Source organism: Trichophyton verrucosum, assembly GCF_000151505.1.
Source record: "Trichophyton verrucosum HKI 0517 chromosome Unknown contig00122_1.f1.exp, whole genome shotgun sequence".
Taxonomy (NCBI): Eukaryota; Fungi; Ascomycota; class Eurotiomycetes; order Onygenales; family Arthrodermataceae; genus Trichophyton; species Trichophyton verrucosum.
In genome coordinates this window covers 119604-136686 of record NW_003315554.1, presented here as the reverse complement: position 1 = coordinate 136686, position 17083 = coordinate 119604, and the positions used below count along the sequence as shown (strand labels likewise).

General features: G+C 50.2%; 6 protein-coding genes across 6 annotated transcripts; 5 read left to right on the top strand and 1 right to left on the bottom strand.

The window, feature by feature from the left end:
* Positions 1–568: 568 nt before the first annotated feature.
* TRV_01624 (uncharacterized protein) lies at positions 569–2264 on the bottom strand (the record flags this gene model as incomplete). Its single annotated transcript, XM_003024227.1, has 2 exons — positions 569–1948; positions 2010–2264. Coding segments are annotated over 2 exons (1635 nt in total), but the record flags the coding sequence as incomplete, so codon positions are not given.
* A 319-nt stretch (positions 2265–2583) lies between these two features.
* Positions 2584–4943, top strand: TRV_01623 (uncharacterized protein; the record flags this gene model as incomplete). The annotated part of the gene is made up of 2 exons (XM_003024226.1): positions 2584–4365; positions 4506–4943. The coding sequence occupies 2 exons, from the start codon at positions 2584–2586 to the stop codon at positions 4941–4943; spliced, it is 2220 nt and encodes a 739-aa protein (XP_003024272.1).
* Positions 4944–5942: 999 nt separating this feature from the next.
* Positions 5943–8222, top strand: TRV_01622 (uncharacterized protein; the record flags this gene model as incomplete). The annotated part of the gene is made up of 1 exon (XM_003024225.1): positions 5943–8222. The coding sequence occupies one exon, from the start codon at positions 5943–5945 to the stop codon at positions 8220–8222; it is 2280 nt and encodes a 759-aa protein (XP_003024271.1).
* Positions 8223–12553: 4331 nt separating this feature from the next.
* Positions 12554–12925, top strand: TRV_01621 (uncharacterized protein; the record flags this gene model as incomplete). The annotated part of the gene is made up of 1 exon (XM_003024224.1): positions 12554–12925. One exon carries the CDS (start codon positions 12554–12556, stop codon positions 12923–12925), a length of 372 nt encoding a protein of 123 aa, XP_003024270.1.
* Positions 12926–14229: 1304 nt separating this feature from the next.
* On the top strand, positions 14230–15159 carry TRV_01620 (C2H2 transcription factor (Egr2), putative; the record flags this gene model as incomplete). The annotated part of the gene is made up of 1 exon (XM_003024223.1): positions 14230–15159. One exon carries the CDS (start codon positions 14230–14232, stop codon positions 15157–15159), a length of 930 nt encoding a protein of 309 aa, XP_003024269.1.
* Positions 15160–15733: 574 nt separating this feature from the next.
* On the top strand, positions 15734–16991 carry TRV_01619 (uncharacterized protein; the record flags this gene model as incomplete). Its single annotated transcript, XM_003024222.1, has 2 exons — positions 15734–15949; positions 16113–16991. The coding sequence occupies 2 exons, from the start codon at positions 15734–15736 to the stop codon at positions 16989–16991; spliced, it is 1095 nt and encodes a 364-aa protein (XP_003024268.1).
* Between the last annotated feature and the right edge of the window lie 92 nt (positions 16992–17083).

Sequence of the window (17083 nt, the reverse complement as noted above, 5' to 3'; positions counted from 1 at the left end):
CGTGGTTGATGAGATACTGTCGTTATCATACATAGTCTAATAGGTAGACCTGGGCTGGGCAGTAGTACAGATGTTGCTGAGGTGGAAGCTGAGACAACCCTTGCAGCCTCGTATCCAATCGGACCCTTGGATGCTCGCATATATCACGGCTGACAGCAAGAGTTCAGCGCATCCTCCGACTTGGGTGGCGGCCTGGCAAGAGCGTAGTACTGCGAGTCGGGGGTTTCGAGGCTCTCTGATGCTCGTAGAACCTGTTATGGTCGGGGATAGGCAGCATTCACACTGAAGAAGACACAGAAGAACGAGGAAGAGGATCACATAGCTCGACTACTTACCGGTGCTAGTCATTCAGTCTCTTCTCCGAGTCGTGGGTGGCGGTTGGACCTGTAAGATGGGTCAGATGGTTCGATTATTTTTTTTTTGGTTCATATTTAGAAAAGTTGTATCTTGACTTTCACTGAGGCTTCGGAGGAGGTGCCATAGATCCTCCCGATGCAGTCTTGCTGGTCGGTAAACGAGGGACTTCGAACGTCCCCGAATCGGATGCCGTGCTCGACTGGTTTCCCACCTGCGTGAACGTCCCACTCTTGAACCACCGGTCTTCCTCTGCGGCCCGTTTCCTCTTGAGCTCCGCCTGGGCCTTAGGGTCAACCAATTCGAGGCCCTGGAAGGGCGTGAAGGCGATACTACTAGCTGTTCCGGAGCCTGCAATAGGGCCGACGCCTGCGGTACGGAGACCTTGTGCGTTCAACACCGATGCGTTCCCAGGGGCGTTACCGAGTCGGTGGAGAGAGGATGCGTGGCCCGGTGCGGGTGTGGCTGTTCCCCAGCCCTTGTTCGACTTGCTGAGTTTGGCCTTTGTTCGTGGATCGATCTGTGTGGCACGAATTCGCCCTTGGTTCTCCTGTCCGAGCATACCGAGGCCCTTGGTGCTTTCTCCTGTTCCGTAACCTACTTCTTTCTCTTCCTTACCAAATGCTAGTCGGTTCTGGGCTTTGCGTAGATCAGTCATTGCAGTGGCTTCTTTGGCCTTTCTCGCTCTTCGACCGCCTCTTTTCCTTGAAGGTTTGTCATCTGGCGCAGGCAAAGCACGAGTGCCTTTGTTAGGTGGCGGTTCAGTAAGTTTGTCCAGCCGTTCCAGACAGGCTTGCTTTAGCTGCTCTCCAGTCGATCCATCTCGACTACTGTGGACCCTGTCCACACGAGCTGCAAGCACCACTTTAGCTGAAACTATACGCATCGCCTGGATCTTGTAGTCATTCGGTATGTCCTGGATGATAGGTGAGTGATAGAGGAAACCTTGATGCCGTATTCCAACATTGGTTGCAAACCCAGATTGGGCTTGCTTTTTGGAGCCAAGTGGTGATATATTGCAGGAAGGCATCTTGGCCAGTCCCGTCAGTCCACCCGCATAATTAAGAAGTTGTGCCGCAGTCAACGACCCTACCAGCGCTGTCAGGTTCGGAGCAAACATCGTCATCCTTGACTGTACGTATTCCGTAAGTACCGTCTTCGCTTTCTCTAGAGAAAACATCATCTCGCAAGCTCGCAAGATACACTCCAGCTCCTCGGCAGGTAACGGGCTACCCCGTGTAGTAGTTCCTTCTACAGCAACAGTCATCAACGAAGGGCCATCAAGAATAGCTCGCAGCGTCTGTCCGACCAGGTTATCTGTCGATGATGCCATAGCCTTGATATCATCGAACGGCCCATTCTTCAGGATGGCGACAGTCTTTGCGTAGTCTATCGGATTCGAAATCAATGTTTCCAACTCTGGGAAACGTGACGAATAGTGGTCTCTGATGAACTTGTGTACGAGGGTGATCTCGTTATCGATCGATGTTGAAAGTGAGTTGGACTGTGTCAGGAGATGGTATTCCTCATCATCTTCCACTGAGCCAGTTCTTGCCTCTTCCCGTTCGGGTAGCTGCTTATAATGGGCAATTTTCTAAAGGTGTGTGTGTTAGCATAAGTCGTCTTGTACAGAGCAAGGCCGTTAAGTTTCATACCTCGAGAATAGGCCGCAGTGTCTCCATGAGCCGTGCTACACTCCGAACATCAGAAACTCCCTTGAACTGGGTTTTCTCAATCTTCTCCTGTCCTTCATCGTTGTCATCAGCCTCATCTACGCTGTCTGGCAACATAGATGTATCTCTAGCATCTTCATCGCGGTCATCTTGATCCTTGAGATGCGCATCATCGAGGCCACCTTCGCTGCCGGAGTCCTCAAAATCATTCATCAGTTCATCTGCGAGGGTCGCCATCTTGTCCTGGAGCTGTCTGCAGCAGTATATTGACGGCAGAAGAGTGTAAGCGGCTGGTAAGATGTTCGTGGCAAGGAGCAGTTCAAGTTATAATCAGTTTCTTGTGATATGATGAAGTTGACTTGGGGGAACGGCGGACTGTAGAGACCAAAGAGGCAAGGTCTTGGCGTGACGGGCCTTTTGAAGCTTTCGGGTTTTTTTTATATTTCGATATCTTTACAGCAACAACAACCACGTCTACAGCCATTGACAAGAGCGAAAGAAGCTCAGGTTTGCATCGCAGACAATATTAGCGCCGTCGCTCCCTGAGCTGCCGACCATGGATTCCACACGAGGTCCTCCGAGGGTCAAGAACAAGGCCCCGGCGCCGCAGCAGATCTCTGCTGAACAGCTCCTCCGCGAAGCTGTCGACCGTCAGGAACCCTCGCTGCAAGCTCCTACACAGCGGTTTGCCGATCTAGAAGAACTCCATGAATACCAAGGCCGGAAACGGAAGGAGTTCGAAGACTATGTCCGCCGCAACAGGATTAACATGAACAACTGGATGAGATACGCGCAATGGGAGCTTGAGCAGAAGGAATTTCGCCGTGCTCGGTCAATATTTGAACGTGCCTTGGACGTCGATTCTACATCCGTTGTGTTATGGATACGATATGCAGAGGCGGAGATGAAGAACCGTAATATCAACCATGCTAGGAACCTGTTTGACCGGGCTGTTACGATCCTGCCGCGTGTGGACAAGCTGTGGTATAAATACGTTTACATGGAGGAAATGCTAGGCAATATTGCGGGCACTCGACAGGTCTTTGAACGGTGGATGTCGTGGGAACCAGATGAGGGGGCCTGGCATGCATACATCAAGCTGGAGAAGCGGTACAATGAGCTGGACCGCGCCAGAGCTATTTTCCAGAGATTCATTACCGTTCATCCGGAAACGAAGAATTGGATAAAATGGGCACGGTTTGAGGAGGAGAACTCCACTAGCGATTTGGTCAGAGAGGTGTATGGCACTGCGATCGAGACTCTTGGCACCGACTTCATGGACGAGAAGCTATTTATTGCCTACGCGCGGTATGAGACGAAATTGAAAGAGTACGAGCGTGCCAGGGCAATATACAAGTTTGCTCTCGACAGATTGCCCCGCTCCAAGTCTGCTGCTCTACAGAGTGCCTACACCGTGTTTGAAAAGCAATTTGGCGACCGCGTAGGGGTTGAAGACGTGATCCTGTCTAAGCGGAGAGTCCAGTATGAAGAACAGCTCAAAGAAAATCCAAAGAACTATGATCTATGGTTTGACCTCACACGGCTCGAGGAGACGTCCGGCGATGTAGACCGGATTCGAGAGACGTATGAAAGAGCAATTGCTCAGATACCACCATCACAGGAAAAGCGGCATTGGCGGCGCTACATCTACCTCTGGATCTTCTATGCTGTGTGGGAGGAGATGGAGAATGAAGATGCCGAGCGTGCGCGGCAGATATACACAGAATGCCTGAAACTGATCCCACACAAGAAGTTTACGTTTGCAAAGATATGGCTCCTGAAAGCTGAGTTCGAGATTCGGCAGCTTGACCTAGTGCTAGCACGGAAGACACTAGGACAAGCCATCGGAATGTGCCCTAAGGACAAGCTCTTTAGGGGTTACATCGATATTGAGCGGAAGTTGTTTGAGTTTTCCCGATGCCGAAAGCTATTCGAGAAACAGATCCAGTGGAATCCATCTCAAAGTGAATCATGGATCAAGTTTGCCGAGCTAGAAAGGGGTCTAGATGATGTGGAGCGTGCTAGAGCTATTTATGAGTTAGGTATAAACCAGACGGCACTTGACATGCCGGAATTACTTTGGAAGGCGTACATCGACTTCGAGGAGTACGAGGAAGAGTACGAGCGCACCAGGAACCTGTATGAGCGACTACTCAAGAAGACCGACCACGTCAAGGTCTGGATCAACTATGCTCGGTTCGAGATCAATATTCCAGAAGGTGATGAGGAAGAAGATGAGAATGAAGAGCGGCCGGTGTCTGAGGAAGCGAAGAGCCGAGCTAGGAAGGTCTTCGAGCGGGCTAACCGGGTCATGAAGGAGAAGGACATGAGAGAAGAGGTCAGTTCCCAACCTTGCTATTTTTACATCATCATCTCCTCTATGTGGTCACCTGCTGACAAAATGAACTAGCGTGTCGCACTTCTCAATGCCTGGAAAGCATTTGAACACACTCACGGATCCCCCGACGATATTAATAGCATCGAGAAGCAGATGCCCAGAAAGGTGAAGAAGAAGCGCAAGGTGGACGACGACAGGTTCGAAGAGTACATAGACTATATCTTCCCAGCGGACGACGAGTCGACTGCAATGATATCGAACCTGTTGTCCACAGCACGCCGGTGGAAGGAACAGCAGCAGCAGCAGCAGCAGCAGCAGCAAACCCAGAGTTAGACAGTACTCCGTACAACGAGAAACCTCTTTTCTTTCTCTTTATCATCCACCATCCACCGTTTATCAGCAGCGTATACTCTGTATCCTACTCTCCCCCTCCCCCCTTTTTCTCCAGAGTTCCGGGCACTCCAAAAAAAAACTGGCCATCCCAGTGCGACCTTTATATACAAGAAACAAGCGATCGATCACCAGAAAAATCAAAAACCAGCATACATGGGGAAAAGCACGAAAGCGCTCGTATGTAATTTACCGGGAGTGGCTTGGCAGGGGCTTTGGGGAAGGGACCATCCTGGGCTTCCCAGACTTCCATTGGCGGAGAGTCTAGGAGAGCCCCACTCTACGGCCCGGAGGTACCCCTGCTCCTGCGCTCTGGTTGGACGGAGCCATTATCAACCTGGCGTCTGTGTATCGGCTGTACGCACCCTGATACGGCCCCAATACGGCCCAGGGACGGGCGTTTGATTAGTGTTATTATCCATCGTCGGTTTCAGGCACGGCTGCTCTCCATTGCAACCGGGATAAGCGTCGCGGCATGAGACATCCCATCTCTGCCCCTGGTCTCATCGTCCGTTCTTCCCTTCATCCTTCGAGCAGAGATCTATCTCCCTATTTCTCCTTCTTCCCTCTCCTCCGGCTTGCAAAGCTGTGCTGTTAGCCGTTCTTTTCCCCTTTCTCTCTTTTTTCTTTACCTTCTGGTGTATACATTCATTCCTTTTTGATTTCCAGGTTTACTGGCTTTGTGAGCCGTTGACCTGTTCTTTCGTGCGTTCAATATTTCTCTCGACGAGCAGGACAGATCATATCGGTCTTCTATTTTCCGTCGTCGAGACGGAGGACGAGGCTGCGAGTTTCGAGCTCGGTTCAACGGAGTGACGCTTGGTGAAGTGCAGATTCAGCCCCGGGTTTTTGTCTGGAGAAGCACAAGCTATCGTCTATCTTATCGACCTTTCTCTGCCTTGTCTCTCAGGCTCAGACAGACGGACAGACCAGCAGAAGTCCTCTCTGGATGCAGGCACCACGACTGGCCATTTGTCCGTTTGTCTGACGCGGTACGGGGTACCTCTGGTAGGACACTTACTCTTCGCTCAACTTTTTTTTGTACATCTACCATTCTAGCTAGCGGTAGAATGTTTCTAGAGACTTTCTGGCTGGCGCTGTTGATATAACGGGTCTTGTCCCTTTTCTCCTTATCGCCGCCGTCAGTCAAACGGCGACCTTTATCGATCTTTAAACGGCCCACAGTCATGCCGTCCCCGAAACCTCCATTCGAGCTCAAAGACCACTGTTCCCTCATACACCAAAATGTCCTCTATGTCTACTCACCAGCTGGCTTTATGTCACTTGCCCTGGAACCAAATGCGAAGTGGAGCAAGCTAGAAACGGGCAGGTCTGTGACCGGAGCATCTTGCTTTAAAGGTCCGACTGATGGAGACATGAATAACCCAGCCTTTTACGTTGTCGGCGGTACTGGTGGTCCGGATGACTATCTCGGCGTTCAGAGCTACTCGTTTTTAGATAAGAAATGGAAATTCCCGCCCCTAGATGGGAACAATATGAAAAACAGACTCGACCACGATGCAGTCTTCATCGAGTCTCAATCGTCCATCCTCGTTTTCGCCGGCTCTACGAATGGGAATCCTACCCCGTCAACGGAAACGTTCATGATCTCTATGAATTCCAATCTATATCACATCGAGTCTCGCGGTGGACCCGTCGCGCCATCTACGAAACCCGTGCTTCTACCCTGGGGAAAGGACTCTGTACTACTTGTCGCAGGCAGTGGGGATAACAAAGTCTACGAATTCAAGGACAATGCATGGCATATGTTTGACCACGTTTTGGAGAGTCCAATTACTGACCCGACTAATACCCCCATTATCGCAAACCCTTACATAGATGGAAACATGGCCCTGCAGGTTTTTGATTTAGCGGCATCCCCAGTCACTGTCCGCACGGATAGCTTGGTCCAACCGGGCGCTCCTCACAGGCGGTCCATTCATTCCCGGCATCATGGCCATGTCCATTCGACTATACAGAAACGAGACTCATACCCTGCTTATAATTCTACCTTAGCTCCTACCGGATCCCGTACTGGAGCCTCCGTTGCAGCTGACCCGGGATATAATAATAGAGTAGTAATCTCTGGTGGAAGCAATGAAGAACCCATTGTCATCTTCAATCAGGATGATAATGCTTGGTTGGATATCAAGGATTTCTTTTCTGTCTCTACCACCTCTTCAGCCTCTTCCTCAACGATGACTTCCTCTTCCATGACCGTCATTAGCAGCACATCAACGCCCACGATTACGTCTGCGCCCACATTCACGCCACATCCAACCGAAACAGAAACCTCTTCTACCTCCAGCGACCGAGTTGATGACGTTGTCCCTCCAGATGGTCGTACCTTAACCATAATTGGTGCCACCCTGGGTACTCTCTTAGGTATTGGGGCCATAATCATAATCATCCTACTTGTCCTTGCATGGAGGCGGCGGACCAGCTTATACTGCCAACATGCTAAGGAAAAGCACATGAATTCAGACGATAAGGATAGGTTCAGCTTCCAGGACGCTGGTGTGGAACCTCTTACACGATCAATACAACCGATTGCAAGAGGTCCCGTTCCTTCAACCGATTCCTGGGCATATGTCGCCGGTCAAGTCGACGATTATTCCCGGGCATCCTTAAACCCAAAACCGCCGGCGCCACCGCCAACCAGGGGTATGCCTATATCCGAGAAAAGTCCAAGCCCACTTCGGGCTATGGAAACAACTCAAGAGGAACGGCCTGATAGTGATGTTTATCCTCCAGTTTCAACTAATAAACCTGTTTTTGGGGCAGTTGTTGATCATAGGCAAAGTGAGGCTGACGATAGGCTGACGGATGAGGGTTGGAGCAAGTACTTCCAGCGTGACAAGGACAATGGATCGATAAAATCCCGTGCCTCCTCCGTTGACTCTAAATACTCCAAGTCGGATTACAAGTCAGACTACCAATCAGACTACAGAGGCAGCGGATGGCCTCACGTATCAGCTGAGGTACCACCCCTGAGATTTGGCGGACCACAGCCCCTAGGAATGGTTTCAAGTGGTAGCCCTAGCACTGAAACCCCTCCCAAATGGCCATTCACACAGCATCAAGGTATGGCTGCCAAGATATCCAGTGCAGACTCGATTAGCATCAACTCGGACGACTTCTATGATGACCGAAGAGACACAGGGAGGGACACTTTAAGGGACACAAAGAGTGATGCATTTTCGACAGGTGCCCCTGGCAGTACCCATGACGTGGACCGCTGGGGCAGGGTTTCGAGAGAGCCCCGGGTGCCCAGCAGTAACTACTCGAACAGTGTATACTACGATAACCCGGGTCCTCCGTATGCTGGGGGTCCGGACCGATATCTGAATCCAATGCATCCTGAAAGTCGTGCTCCCTCCTCATATTACGGGCGTAATACCCGTTCAGCGAGCAGGGGAATACTTAGCTCAGATATCAGTTGGCTCAACATTGGAAACAACAGATAAAGACCCCTCAACCGTTTGTGTCTCTTTTGGACGCACATACACACCCTTTGACGCGTCAATACCGAAGAACTCTGCAATTACCAGATTGGGATTGGGGCCAACAACTGGGGCCAGGTTTTCGCCTGCAGGCTCTCTGCTTTTGCCTGCTCAACGCTCCCGATTGGGACGGTTGTTCGGGCAAAAAGTATCGATCCAGTTCTGGTATACCCTGAAATGGGGCCGGATAACGTTCGTTTCGACATCCTTTTTCGTATAACCTGCATCTATGGGGGCGGAAGCCGTCCAATTTCGGACTCTGATCACCCTATCGACCCTCGAGGTAGGGGACCCTCTTGGCTATCACCTTTTTTCAACTTCCATTGTACATGCCCCGTTCCCATTTCATATTTTGTTTTCTTTTCCTCTCTTGGCTTTCGACCTGAAAAAAACCATGGTTCTGCGATCCGGTTTATATGGACTGATTCTCACTCTTGAGTCCCACTACCTTTGGGCCCTCAATATTTACTTTCGTGTATATCTTTTTACCGTCGCGCGCGGCACCAGTCGTTTGACCCCCTTTTCTTTGATTTCCTTCTGTTTCCCCTTTACTTTGGCTCTAACAACATGCATGCATGTAATATAATACCCGATCTGAGCCACTTCCAAGGGCAGGATTCCACTCATGATTGATGGCTGTTGAACAGTTTTTGTTGGCTGGATTAATGCGTTGGATCTGGTCCTTTACAATTTCCTGTCTTCTTTTCTTTTCTTATTATTATTCGTCTTATTCTTCTTTTCACCTGTTACCTGTTATTTATACCATACCCTGTTTGCTTGCCTGGCATATCAGCAACATCCGTCCCTTCACTAGTTTTCATTCTCCTCATTGTATGTATTTACGGGCTGCCCTGCAGTAATATACTCATCGTTCCTCAGCATTCATCGTCCCATGGCCAAGTAGCCTTGTCATGTTGTAACTTCGGCCGTGATGACTCGTTAGGCATCTACCATCTGCCTACCCCAGTGCCGTATTTTGGGTACTATCATACATACAGCCTTATGGAGGCCGAGTCAACGCCAACCCTTTTGAGCTTTTAGTTTTGAAAAAACCTTTGAGACACGAGGTGATCTGGAGTATCGAAAAAGTGGGTTCCTGAAATGTCTACGGGAAGCGGATAGTGGGAGTCATGCCGGATGCCAACGGTTCAGGGGCTCCCAACTGTTAGCATTTGCCTCACTATTTTTCATGCAAAACACAAGAAGACGCCGACACCTACATACACATATGCGTACACAGGTGGGATAAATGCACGGCAGCAAGAACAGAGAGGCCACTACCGCCCTCTCTGCGTAAAGACTGCCACATAGCCGTGCATGTTGATACCATTATTGATAACCCTGCCACACCGCAGTACCTGAGGCATTCGATTTGTATGGAAAAAGGAAAGGAAGATATCTCTCCGGGGAATGTCATTCCTTGATTGATTGACAAATAAGGCGTCTCATTTGTCTTCGCTTTTTTGCACTTTGACTGTGGTTGGGGGCTAAATGGTGTGCTAAATATAAGTGCATGAAAGTACACACAGCTTCCAAGGAGCCTACGAGCAGATCCCCACGCAGACGATCAGGCAGGCGTCTTATTAGGTCAAAGTGAAGGTGTCTAGCGACTTCTGCTCCTGTTGAGGTACGGAGTATAACTATCCTAGCAGTCAATAGGCTAACTGCGCCGACAAAAAAGGGGAGAGAAGCCCCTGAAGACCCTGCCTTGCCTGCTAGACAGCACTCGCAGGGTTTCAATCAACGCTGTACAGGGATAAAACTGTTGGCTGTTCCTTAACTAGTTACTTCTCTCCGGACCAATCTCTACGCTGTTTTTTTATTTATTATTGGCACTGGAAGCGCGCTACCATCCCGCTCTGTTGGTTTGTGGAGCGTCCCTGGAACATCCACACAGCGAGCCTCCTAACACAGTGGCATATAAGGTGTTCGAGTTTGATACCACACACTATTGACTAGCTAGTGACCGGGCAGAGGCTGCCGGTTGTCGCTGATGCAGTTAATATATTGAACCTGGTTCGATCTCGGCGCTGTTCCCTACCTGCCAGGAAGTAAGCAGACACTCAAAGGGACCCAGGACAGAGAAAGAGAGGATAACTACTGACCTGTTTGCCCAGTTATGCGGCTCCCGCGTCACTCCGTCTTGTCCATGCCAGCTCATACGTTTAATATGGAGAGACAGTCACTGGGAAGGGATGCCTAACCCTTGCTGTTCAAGGGTTTTAGATTACGCCGGGCTACAAGCATGCCAAATTAATGTTGATTGCCAGGGTATATACACCCAAGACGGCCTCCCATAACTGACCAGACACTGGCATAGCATAATTCGACATACTTACACCGTACATACGCATGTATATATATAATTGTGGACGCCCTTAGATTGGAGCTTTTCGGGGTCCACATCTGCACGATCAGTTCTGGAAATCTTCCGTCCGAGTTAGTTATGCTTATAAGTACATCTGTACAGCGTAAAACGATCCCACATCTCGCCAGGGATTGCTCTGATCTTTTACGCCGGCGCCTGATCCAAGAAACGCCCTAGGGTGTCATTGCATTTCTCCAGACAGATACGTTAATTTCACCGAGACACCCCGTCAAATTTGTTTCCCCAAGCATTCCCATCCTTCGCGTATAAGACAGCGAACACCCCTTAACTAGTTAACTAACTAGCTAGCTAGCTAGCTAGCTGACAAGCTTGTTAGTTACAATAGTTAACTATGCGGTTTCCTGCGTTTCTCGGTGGAGAATATTCCAACTAGCCTTTGCATGAGAAAATTAGCCAGCAATCTGTCCAACCGCCTGAGATGAGGAAGGGCTCAAATGATCATGCGTTTATGCGTGAGCCAGGAAGTTATGCCGCAGGGGATTAATGACATCGCATTAGCTTTCACTTTGGGGACATGGACGAGGCGCGAATGGGATGGGTGAAGTCCTATCGGAAAGTAGGCGTCTCCCCGAGCTGCTTGCATGAGAAAGCGTAGGGAGTCGTGCGGTTAGCTAATAATGGGCCGTCTTGGGCGACAAGATCGTCCTCCCGGTCCGGGCAGTGCTGAATGTCGAGTGGCGGGATCTCGTCCATACAAGCATGGTGTCTTTCCAGACAGGATGGCAATGCCCTCGTCGACAGCTGGCGAGACAGGCAAACAGGCAGCCGGCAGCCATGGAGCCGAGGGCCGAGAGAATATTTGCTACGGGACATTCTCGTGATGAAACTGGGCTTAGACAGCTCGAGTCGGCTCTCTCGTCCTTAATATCTTTGGCCGCGTTTAAAATCAGGGGGTGCATCTGATATCGTCCATTGGGCGCGGATGAAGGAGAGGGACTAAGAGATGGGCAAGAGAGAAAAGAAAGCAACCTCAAAAAAACAAAGACGGGTCATCCATCGTGTCTTCAAAGGACGCCTCAATCCGAGACTCGCTAAAGTTGAATATCCATCTGATTTCTGTTGCCGAGATATTGGACGAAGGCAAAAGGGTGTTCTGTACGGAGTACTGATGGGGTCTTCGCCAAAAACGCCTCCGTTGCACAGTCTCTTGTAGGCACTTCCATGCTCCCTGCTCGTTCGACTGGCCTTTCAACCGTTCGGTCCGCGAGAAGCGACCTGGATGCTACAGGGACGAGAGCAGAGGTACCGTCAACGATTCCGCTCCCTACATATATACGTTGACGTGTACGGAGTATATATGCATACATGGCGGAGCGAGGTTAGTGAGCAGACAGGGCTGATGTTCAGCTTCAACATCGGCTAGGCCACCAGCACCAAGATGGCCCTTGCTCAAGTTTGGGGGCCGAGTGCCAAACTAGAGATCCCACTGCCTTGTCCTCGGTGATCCCTTTGAACCCTCCTCATCCTCTGTCACGGAGAAGCGGTCACTCACCCTTCCGCACTACGCTTGTTTGCCTAGGGATTCTCGACCGCGCCCAATAGTATCTCGAAGGCGCACTTTACGCCACTTAAAACCGCCATATTTACTTATTTGCCATGGTGCAACCCGGACCTGTTGGCTCAGACTGACCATGTGTCTGAAACGTGGATGGCGCAGACAAGAAGACGAATCACACATGGGAAGCTCGCTATCTTATGCAGTCAGTCAATCAGCGCTTTTTTTTTTTTTTTAGAGAAAGGAGGATTTATATTTTTCACTTTTCCATTTTATCCACCTATACTCCCTCGAGCCATGCGCAGATACAGTTCTCGAGACGGCGTAGCTGCGCCGTTATGCAATCAGATGTCCAGGACCCTGGACGGCTACAAGCATCTACCGCTAACCAGAACATCCCATCCCACAACTATGGACCGGGGTATCAGGGAATGGACCAAGCTCGTTCAGCTCGACCAACCCTACCAACAGGAACCCCCGAGAGCCCAGGCAAGGGATCTTGGAAAAAGCAAGACGAAGAAGCAGAACAAGAAGCCGAAAAAAAGAAAAGGCAAGCAAAAAGAGAACATATCCAGCCTCGAGTGCTGGGTCCACCATGACAAAGGAGGTACAAAAAACATCCTTGACTCGTCTTGCTTTTACTGTCTGTATTTGCTTTTTCCCTTAGCAAAGGGGGCCAGAAAATATTTATATCTGGTAGCGATTTACATTGACCCGGACCGCCTTCTTCCCAAGACTGCTCTGTATACGGTCAATGCAGCAAGCTGGCTCGGATCTAGTTGACTGTGATGCACCTGGTGGGTGCACAAGCTCCTCTTGGGCTCTCAGGCGCCCCCAGTATTACTGATTCTGCTGGCCTGTGGGATCACTACCCTTGGCCCTCGCTCCAGGGATCACGTATACCAAGTCCAAAAGAGTTACGACCGGACCCTGGAAATCTCTAACCTCTTCCAAATACGGAATACCGGTCAAAGATTTCGCACTAGGGCCCGTTTCTCCCTCCTGTTGGCCCCAGTTTTGGGAATAGAGCGTGGGAGGTCTCTTCCCATCCGCTCTCATAATGCGGCCCGGGCCTCCAGATTGGGTTATCATGAACCTGAATCACCGCAAACGTGCATGTAACGTCACTATTTCGGTTCGGGTTCAGCAAGTAGGGAAGTCCGTGAGGTGGGGGGGCCAGGAGCTTCAGCACCTTTAGGTCTAAATTCGTCTTTGCAAAATATATGCAAAGGTGTAATATTATTTGCATATCGTTTATGTTATTTTGATTTCTTTTACTTGCAGTTTCCATGTGCTATTGGCAAAGGGTTACTCCGTATAAGAAAAAGAGAACATAACCTCTACCCCGTCGGCTTGAAACTTCACCCCAGGCTTATCATACTGGAATCTCAGGTCGTCAAACCGCCTTTAACATAAAGGCTGATGCTTATTTCTTTCCCCCAGGCCTTTCGTTCCTCCGTGCAGTATACATCCACAAAAAGCTTTACCCGCTGGCTTGGGCTATACATACATATATGCATCCTGCCTCCTTTTCTCTTTTATACCAGAGTGAACGCCATAACACCTGTCTATATTCTCATTATTCCCCCAACCTGCACCGAAAGAAGCTGGGGAAAGAAGAGAAAGGCTTCTCTTAATAAAGCTAATAGGCATAACCCCCACCGTCGGTTAAGAGCTTACGTATAAGCCTCAATTCCTACACTTACGCGAAGCTTGTGACTTGTCGGGCCACCCCACATTCACCATCCTTCGGCCATATCGATATTTTGGCTTCCTCTACCGGAAGTAGCCGCCTTGTAATACCTATACAAGGCTGACGTTCGTATAGTCGACTACGCCGATATTTGACCCTGCGGAAGCCCCTGTCGGAGCTCTTACGGACCATTTATATACCACAGCTTCTGCCAAACGCCTTTTCACCCCTTTGTTTTTTCCAAACTATATCGCGGCGAAGACAGACGCTAAAGGAGATAACATACTTGCTTGTCATTCTGAGACTTCATTCTTTCTCTCTGCTAGCGAGCTCTAATATCCAATCATCCTTATCGACGGCGGACATTATGTCTAGAGTTCCCGAGAAACAAAGGATGGTTTCAATATTGAACAATGACGACAACCCCTCTTTTGCGGTTCGGCCTTCGAGATCATCTAAATCCAGGCAAGAGCCAACTGGCCACTCTTCACAATTTCATGGGTGGCCGGCATCAGTAAAGGGAAACCCGGAGTCGGCCAACCTTCGCCATGGAGATAGCCGGCCACAATGGAAGGACATGTCGTCGTCTTCTGAGTCGCATTATTACTCTTACGGACCACCGCCTCACTGCTCCTCGCCTCCTCAGTTTGTCATGCCACATAACCTACCCTATGGATATGACCTCGAAGAAGGGGGGCCTATTCAGCATGAGCATCAGACAGGAGAACGAGAAAGAGTGTCACCACAATCAAGTCACAGTAACTTTACAGAGTATGCGGCACCTCCCACAACTAAAAAGAATAAGCATGCCTGTCCATATGCAGCCTCCCATGGATGCTCCGCTACGTTCACGACCTCGGGCCACGCCGCAAGGCACGGCAAAAAGCACACTGGTGAAAAACGAGTCCACTGCCCGGTGTGCAATAAGGCATTTACTAGGAAAGACAACATGAAGCAGCACCAAAGGACTCATCGCGAATCAGGCATTGATGTTGGTATTGACGGGCATGATCAGAATATTTCCGACACCGCATACTCCCAGTCTCCCGGCTCAACTACCGCATACTTCCCTGCCTATGATACAGAAGCGCCGACTGACCCGCGACATTCCCAATCTCGCCGACACTCAAGTCGCTCCGCTACTAGCTATGAGGCTTCTCCTCGATACCTATCCCGAGAGCTCCCAGATCCGCAAGATGCAGAGGATGAAAGAAGGCCGCGTTCCCCGGCGTACCGCTCTGACAGCATTTCCTCGGGACTGGACTCACTGGCAATTGCATCGACCAAGTCAAGCTATAGCAGCAGACACATATCGAGGAGATGAGACTTACCTTCTATTATTCTACTTTTCATTTCTTACAGCGTTCTCTTTCAGAATCGGTTCAGGATGTATTTAACTTTGCCTCTTTTTCCCTTTTCACAATTTTCAAGCCCTGTTCATGGAAGTACCAGGAATATAAACACTAGGCTATAGACAGGAGTCAAAACAGCATTTTTCACACTCACGATCGGTGGATCGCTCTCTATCTAAATATCCTGCCCCTGACGATAAGCTATTCCTGAACCATGGACCCGGCCCGCCGGAACTGAGTTAGGGTTCGGGTTACACGGGCCACCCCTGCTGATGATGTCATATGCCAAGCAAAACGTGACCTGCACTGAGCCTGCGTTGTATTAATTATTGCTTCCGTCTCTCCATGATTAAAACCAAGCCACAATCACCCACTTCATACGTCACTGGCGCCTGGTGGTGATATAAAGCCGTTGTTGATGGACTCTCGCACGCCGAACCCATCAGTTCTAGCATAACCGATAACAGCAAGCTCGCGACGACACCTATCCCATGGCAGCCGACTACTACAACAACCACCCCTATAACAGGGCTTCGTCAAGGCATCATGGACCCCCTCCCGCGGGGCAGCCCGTGCCCGGTCAAGGCTATGGTCCTGGCTACTATCCGCCCGGTCAGGGTAAAGGTGCACCCTACGGTGAACCCAGACCAAAAGAAAGCGGACGACATAGGCGATCTTACTCTACTGGAGGAGAAGGCAGGCATCGCGGAAGAGGCAGATATGACGAATACGATGAGGAGCCTCGCCGTGGCAAACATCGCCGTACGTTACCCTATCTTTCATCTCCACGAGGCGTTCCAACGTAGAAATCATCACGGTTTTTCTTCCAGGAACCTCCATGCTAACATTAAAGATAGATAAAACTTCGTCGCGCTACTCAGTGTCGCCTCCATCACGGTCACCCAGCCCCTTACGCCCACGGAAGTCGCTTGGTGATCACGCCTTAGAGGCTCTTGGCTTCATGGGAGCCATGGATGGGTCTCGCAAACAGGGCGACCGCGGGCAACACCGTCGCTACGAATACGGCGATGACCACAGAGACCGTAGGGGTCATGATCATCATCGGGGTTATGACAACCATCGTTACGATTACGATGACCGCCGTCAAGACTCAAGCCGTGGCAGAAATCACAATAGGAGTTCCTCATTAGACCCTCGGGCTCATGGCTATAGAGATGATCCAAACAAGGCCCTACAGAACGCTATTACCGCCGCCTTGACTGCAGGAGTACTAGAAGCGTATCGTGCCCGCAACGACCCGGGAGATTGGACTGGTGAGAAGGGGAAGCGTGTCCTTGCTGCCGTTGCCAGCGCTGGAGGTACCGAAAAAGTGCTTGACCGCGGGGGCGCTAGCAAATCTACCAAGAGGCATATTCTAGAGTCGACTCTGGCGGGCCTTGCGACCAGCCACCTAGTTGGAGGAGAGTCGGGACGACACCGTTCACACTCAGAAAGCCATGGAAGGGCTAACACAGGTGCCACTGCAGCACTACTTGCTGCTGCTGGCAAGAAGGCTTTCGAACATTATCAATCTAGATCTCGTGAGTCTGGAAGGCACGATTATTACAGTGATGATGGCCGGCAAGGCAGATCTGGGCGATCGAACAGGAAGCGAAGCAAGAGTTTGACCGACTATGTTGCCAAAGGAATGGCTACTCTGGGGTTAGACGAGCGAGGCCGTGACAGTGGCCATGGCAACAGCCATCGGCGACACCGAAGTCGGTATAGCAGCCCTCCATCTGAGTACGAATATGAGTACTCCGACAGACCTCGCCACACAAGACGCCATCACGACCGGTACTAGCTCTAATGATATAGTTGAACTGTTTTGCACATTGTTTTGGTTACGACATATTTACGAGTATATGCTTATGATGATTGTTTGGTAAATTTTTT